Consider the following 7,470-nt stretch of genomic DNA (forward strand, 5'->3'; position numbering starts at 1 on the left):
AGATAGTGCGTAAGGATCTCATAGAATTCTTTCTACAGATCCATTAACGAATAAATGGTACTCTTTAAAATACCATCAATGATTACGTCTTTTCGTGGTATCGGCGTTTGAGCCGGCACCGCAGCAGCGTTCAATTTGTTGAGTGCATGCACAATCCGCACCCTCGGAGAGCTATGTGGGAAAGTTGATTTCCGCACATTGTCCGCTACTAAGCGTTCAGCAAAGAATTTGTTGTTCGCTATTACTTGTTCACGAGGCAATGGCCATTGCTTCATGACACAGTATTTCGAACCTAGTGTCAGGTCGATTTCGTGTCGAGCGCTTTTTTCCTTAGGCAACACGCACAGTTCCGATTCAGGGAAGACACTTTAATTTATCTTACATCCTTATATTAAAGATTTTTCTTCAACGATTGCCAGATTGGAACGTAACATTCAATCCGAGTCTTCTCATCAAGGATACTTTTGACCATCGATGAGCTACTGAGAACCCAATCGTTCTTAAAAAATGCTACTGCCGACCGAATTTCGGCCACGTAGTTGTCATCTGTGACAGGTACGCAGATCTGCTTAACATTGCCACTACGCAGATCTTGCAAGAAGCGTTTAGGTTCTAGTGTTGGCAATTGATTTAACTCCGAAGTCAACTTCGGAGGCGCTATTTGACCAAGTGCATAAGCGCCTACACTTGATCCAGTGTTTACTAACAAATTAAATGTTTCACTTTTTCTCTTTGAAACTTAAACCCGATCGTTTTTGACGATCCGCACTCGCCATTGCGATTTCGCAACAGCGTAGGTCCCCCGTCCTCCGCTAGGCCTAGCGAGATGTCGGTCTTTTCGCTCAGAATTTCTAGGCACTAGCCTTAGGACTTACACTCACAGGCGTAGTGGCCCGTCTTTTGATTTGAATACATTTTTGATACCACTTGTAACTTGAAGAGCAACGTTTTTTGTTCTCTACAAGAAAGAGATCCATGGGTTTTGGACCTCTGTTTTCTTTTCGTCTCGTTGGACGATATGCACCCAAGTGGATGGAAGCCTGCTTCAACCTGAAGTCCCTTCATTTCGCTATATATATGGCTTGGTCGAGCGGCTCTAATTCTATCCGGAACAGGTGGGTCTTTACAGGACCGTCTAGAAGACTTTTAATAAACACAGTTTCCTGTTTGCTCATCAATTGGATGACTTCCGATTTTGCTGACCTGGTATCGTGCATGTTGGGCATAAGCGTGAATGTCACGCTTGCTCTGCTTTAAATCCAGGAGCTCGGCTCGAGCCCTGAATTCAGCACGTGACAGCTCAAGTGTTTGTCTTAGCCGGATATTAAAAGTCTCATACGACCCAAAGACTAATAAGTCGTGAAGCTTGAGCGCCAAGTCCTAAGATTTGGCTAGTCTGGCTAAGTTGGACATGGCAAATTTCATTTTCGTCGCATCATCAGTGATACGGCGAGCTTTAATGGCGTCGTTTAACTCGACGAGCCATTTCAAAAGAGCGTCGTCTTTGATTCCCTTACACTTAGAGATATCTATCTTTAAGCTTTCCGGCGGACGTGGAAGCGTCGGCCCATTAGCATCAGTTACATGCTGCTGTCTTAACGGTTCCAATTCTTGAGAGCCTAGCTAGTGAAGCAAGACTGCTTTTTCCTAGGCCCTGTCGAGTTCGTGTTACATAAACTTGGCTATGGCCGCATGCTGTTCATCTCTTCCCAGAGTGCCAGCATGGCGCCAACTACTGGCCCGCCTACGACCGAACTCATTCCATCGATCGCTCTACATTAAAGGTTACTTAGATGGTAAACCCTTCACGCTAAGTGTGAAAGCCTTCTTGAAGGGCTGGAAAGCTCCCTACTTCTTCCTCCAACATTGACATGTTGGATGAAACGTGCGTAGGTCGTTGAACGGACTACGAAGTTCTATTACATGTAACGGGGCACCTTTCACTAGTTCTAATCAGTACAAGTTAAACTTACACTGATTATAGTTTAGGTGATGTGCTTCGAAACTTCACGTACCCAAGAGTACAGAGGAAGATTTCTATGAAGCTAAAAGTCTTTAGCTTAAAGGTCTAGACTAAGTCCTCGGAATAGAAAAAATAAATGGTATTAGTATTTAAGTTTTCTACGTAACGATCTTCAATCTACTACTGAACTTATAAATTTAAAACTAACTGAGTATGGCGCCTCCTTCCACACCGCACAATCGTGTCTTATAACATTTGGCGGGGTTGATTTGACATTTAAGTCAGAATTCATAAAGATAATATATAAGTACTTCTATATTTATTTCTCTCATAGGAATTTAAAATTTTACCCTATTTAGGAAATACATTTATTCAAAGGGATACTGTAGGCGGGAACGTCGTAATGCGGCCACGCTCTACTTAAGCACACCACCTAGCACAGCGAGGAAGCGGTTAAACCTGCTTCTCTTGCGTGCAGTGAGGTAGTTGTGGTGGGTGGGCAAGCGACCTCACCCAACACACTAAGAACTCTGGTAAAGTGTCGTCACGGGAGCGGTAACCCGTCTCCTCGTGCGCACTTACCAAGTAGGTAGTAATTTTCAGACTGATTTTTATTTAATAGAATTAAATACAAATACCTATTTTTATCAATTAAAATGTTATCTTTATAGATATCATTTAATATGTATTGCGAGCGTATCTTTATAGATACCTCGCGTAACTGATGACGCTAGCCGTCATCATGGATGACGCTGGGCGTCATCCCTCCTAATGTGAATGCACCCATGTGCATCACATCCACAAGGGTTGGTCACAAATGTGCACCACACCCGAGTGTTGGGTCTAATTACTATTATTTAGTAATTGACCATCCCCTTAAGTCTCAAATGTACTTAATGGGGACTGTGTAACATTAGGGCATCTTTAGCCCGTTACAGATACCCTTAAGAAACTTTATCTATTACATTGGATAATGGGATCCAGTACAGCCCCAAGCTTTCGTTTCTCAGTCAGTATCTACCCAGAGCCACACACACCTTTGGTATAGCCACATCCTCTCCGTTTGTATTGAATAAAAGTCATTTAAAATATTTTCACTGTATGGGTCAAGTCACTGTATCCAAAAATCAACAGTTATTCTTTTAGAATCGTCTTTATATCATTTTTTTGGCTTTTGGAACATCACATCTCCTTGATTAAATTAGGGAAACACTATAGCCGCACACCCTAATTATCATGAGAGAAGTGAGTGCACATCGAAAATCTTATTTTCGTTTGGTGATGATAAATGAACGGGTTTTAACAGGTGAGAAAAAGCCTAGAGCGCCCGCAATTGATTGGCAAGTCTTAAAAAGAGTGAAAAGAAAAAGCAGCAAACCGAGCAGCGAGAAAGAAGTTGAGCTGGAAATAAGCGATAAGGGCATGCATGTTAGTTAATCTTTGGTGGCCAAGCTAAGTATGAATCTATTTAACTTTACTCTTTTACCAAATTTTACGGAAGTACATTAAATAGGCAAAGCTTAATGCTCTTTTTTGAACTCACCTGGTGACGATGTCAAAAATAAACGATTATTACACTGCAGCAAGCTAAATAGTACACGTTGCGCGTCCATGAACTTATATTTTTTAGCTTTTGTCGGCTTTCGTTTGTAATTTCTTTGTTAGAAAAGCACCTTGCTGTTCGACATGAATTACCCATATATTGTGAAGTCTTTATGCAGACCTTTCGAGCTGCTAAGCTGGGAAGGCCTGCATAATGGTTTCTCAATATAAATTGTAGCTATTAACAAGTTGCTAGTGTGGCTATATCGGTTTCCAAATGTCAATATAATTTAGCGGGTGTACCAAGTCCAAAAGGGATCTGAAGACGACTTTAGAGGGATTTTTGTCAATTTTGCGATTTCGCGGAATAATGAAACTATTTGTTCTTGACTATGCTGGTTCCCTACACAAAATGTACAAAAACAGTTGCGTCCATCTTCTCAATTTGTGCCTCTCTTCCTCTCGTTTTCGGTCCACGTTTGTCTATTAAATCGTAATGGTGCTTCTGCTCTCTTTTGCGGTCGGCTCGCAGACGCTTCCCATCGCTCCCATCAGCAACGTTTTCGTCCGATATAGATTGACCTTTGTTGCTATCTTTTTTTCTCGTCGCTGCATTTTTTTCTTACTGTTAATATTAATTTATTCTTCCGTAGCCACGTTTACCGAGTCTTTGTCGCCGCCCAGCTCACATCTCATCTTTTCTCCTAAAGTTGTCACAAATTCCCATTGATGACGCGTTCGCTATGTCTGCTTTGCGACAAGGTCCGGAAGACCTTCATAAGATGCGACAATTCGCCTTCAACACGCGGGAAAAATTGTACGGGAAAAGCTCCACGTCGACAAATGTCTAAATGTTATTCTTTGGCAAAACATTTCGGCAAAATGTGTACTTAGATGTGTTTTAAGTTAACTTGCTTAAGATTATTCTATTTCGCTGATTCTTATTTAAATGTGGGTGTCTTCTATGTTTCGACCACATGAATTTATATCTGATCGGGGTTCATCCACCTGCTTAAAGATGCAGCTACACCAAGATTTGATGCTATTTAGATGCTGTATGCTCCATAGAACGACTGGTCATTTCGATGGGCTTACATTTGGTAGCTCCTACGTTCCCAGAATTGAATTATCTTCTAATAAAATCCACTGTAAACTCTTACCCATGGTTCGTGTCTACGTCGCCGCATTGACAGCCTTCCTCGCGTTTAGTGCCTCTGCTACTGTCCAACTAACGCTGGCAAGCGATCCACCGGTTAATGGTACTGGCCGTGACGCTCCTGCTTCGAGAAGCTTACAAGGTTTCGCAACAATAAATGAAAAAACCGAAGAGAGAGACGTGATGGAGATAATTAAAGCATCGGCTCGTGCCATCAAAAGCCATCTGTCGCGTCCAAACGTGGACATTCAAGCAAGTTCAGTTAGAGGGCTCGAGATCCCTTTGGATGAAATCCTTAATTTGAACAGAAAGGAGCTTCACCAGTTGATCAAGCGCCTCAAGAAGTCAAACAAGTACCCTGTTTCACTATATGAGCAATTGGTCCTAAAGCATGGCGCTCTTAATGTGGAGAACGCGATGCGAATCGCCAAATCTGGAAAAAACGATGCGGATGTAATGAAATATCTGCTGGAAGAAGAAAAAGCGTACCGGAAGAATTGGGCAAAGGCGGGAACGATCTACGCCAGAGAACTCAAGATTCAGGAAGATGGCGTGAAAGTGTTTGAAACCAATAAAATCTCCGTGCTACAAGCGTATCTTGCACGCATCAGCCCAGGTCAGTCTAAAGTAAGTCAAGATCAAAAATTGATAGAGGTGCTTTCTGCCGAGTATGGGGGTGAAAAGTTTCTAGCGCTTCACGTAGTGCAAGCGAGTTCGTTAGGATTGGAAACGTTTTCGCTAAAGTTGGCTCTAGTTTCGAAGTGGGAGAAATACGATGTGCCGCTAGACTATGTCTGGTCGTATTTCTGCAGAGATGTGAATGCCCCTACGACGGAGGAGGTAGAGATGTTCTCGCAGTTTTATGGATATGCTTTTGTTCTTTCATCCAAAGGCAAATTATCATTTGAGACGACCGAAAGTATTGAATCGAGTCTCTTGAAGATTTATAAAGACAGCGCAAGCGACGTTGCATTCGACATGCTCATTCAGATTCGCCTTGCCCGTCGTTTTCAGATACCCAAGAGTTTTACCAAGTTGTTTGCTAAACCGTCGGATTTTCCACTGGATAAGTTTTTGTTCGTTTGGAGGAAAACGTATTTGAAGAATTCGAGACAGGATTTCTTCAGAGAGGATTTCATTGAAGACCTTCGAAAGATTTTTCCAGACGACAGAAGCATTGCTCGGGCGATTGTAAAGGGAGGTCAAGACAATCGAGATAATGACGAGTTTGCTACAGTTTTCATGGAACTTGAGAAGGAACTCTACGCCAAATGGGACATATTACCGGGCAAATTTAAGATGGGTGACCAACTTGACGATCTAATAAAACGGCACTACTACAGTTGGCCGGCTTGGAAATAAAAAGTAGCAATCGCTTTGTTGTGTATTTTGCTTTTACAGGGTAAGAAGCTACTGATAGAGTCACTTTTCCTAGATGCTAATGTTTGTTTATTTTTTTAAATATAATTGACAAATTACAATACCGACCTTTTTCATTTGCATAGAATATTGATATCCATGTATTTGCTTTGCCCTTTGAACCGTGTTACGGTTACTACTCGAGCCACTTCACTAGCGCCTGCACCACATTTCGGTGTACTTCATAAGCTTATAACGTATGTTGTACCCGATGCTATAAATGCTATGTATGCTAGCTAATGAATGCAGTAATTGAAATAATGTTTGCTGTGTTATTTGCGTTTCACAGCCAAACACAGCTGCTATTGGGTGCTTTTTCGTAAATGCAAACTTTCGTTGAATTAAACATTATAACGACAGGTGTTTCCAACACATTTGTTAGTGCCAATGGCGTGTATCTCGAAACGCTCAAGTCACAGGAGTTCGAAAATTGCTCTTAGAAGCGACGGATACTTTACCGATCTCGTTACAGTTTTGCCCAAGTTTCGTGAAATGGGGTACACTACGCGTTCAAGTTGCCGCCCACTTGGCGTCTTTCATTAAGTATCGTCCCACAAGTCGCATGCATTGGAAAAACCATACCGTCGAATTACCCGAGTTTACAAACGTACCCCATCGGGTACACACCGTACCCGTCCTCGCAACCCCAATAAAAGAGTAATTGTTACGGGCTAAAGTTGCCCTAATGTTACACAGTCCCCGTTAAGTACACTTGGTGTACTTAAGGGGATGGTCAATTACTAAATAATAGTAATTAGACCCAGCTTGCGGGTGTGGTGCACATTTGTGACCAACCCTTGTGTATGTGATGCACATGGTTGCATTCACATTAGGAGGGATGACGCCCAGCGTCATCCGTGATGACGGCTAGCGTCATCCGTTACGCGAGGTATCTAGAAAGATACGCTCGCAATACATATAAAAAGTTATCTATAGAGATAACATTTTAATTGGTTAAACTAGGTATTTGTATTTAATTCTATTAAATATAAATCAGTCTGAAAATTACTACCTACTTGGTTAGTGCGCATGAGGAAACGGATTACCGCTCCCGTGACGACTCTTAATCACAGTACTTAGTGTGTTGGGTGAGGCCGCCAACGCGTCCACCACAACTACCTCACTGCACGCAAGAGAAGCAGGTTAAACCGCTTCCTCGCTGTGCTAGGGCAGGTGTCTAAGTAGAGCGTGGCCGCATTACGACGTGCCCGCCTACATAAGTGACTTGTTAAACTTACTTAGAGGAAGGCTTTAAATTCAAACATTCGCTTAATTCTATAAGGCTTACTTAATTCTATAGAACTAAGCGATTGTTTGAGCATAAAGTCTTCCTCTGACTTCAGGAACAAGGTAGCTTCGCTGTAAAGTGACTGACCATGTATAATAATTT

General features: G+C 42.1%; 1 protein-coding gene across 1 annotated transcript; it reads left to right on the forward strand.

Moving 5' to 3' along the window:
• Window positions 1–4,667: 4,667 nt before the first annotated feature.
• On the forward strand, window positions 4,668–6,023 carry CCR75_009624 (uncharacterized protein; the record flags this gene model as incomplete). Its single annotated transcript, XM_067967663.1, has 1 exon — window positions 4,668–6,023. One exon carries the CDS (start codon window positions 4,668–4,670, stop codon window positions 6,021–6,023), a length of 1,356 nt encoding a protein of 451 aa, XP_067819017.1.
• Window positions 6,024–7,470: the final 1,447 nt, after the last annotated feature.

This window comes from Bremia lactucae, linkage group LG6, assembly GCF_004359215.1.
Source record: "Bremia lactucae strain SF5 linkage group LG6, whole genome shotgun sequence".
Lineage (NCBI taxonomy): Eukaryota > Oomycota > Peronosporomycetes > Peronosporales > Peronosporaceae > Bremia > Bremia lactucae.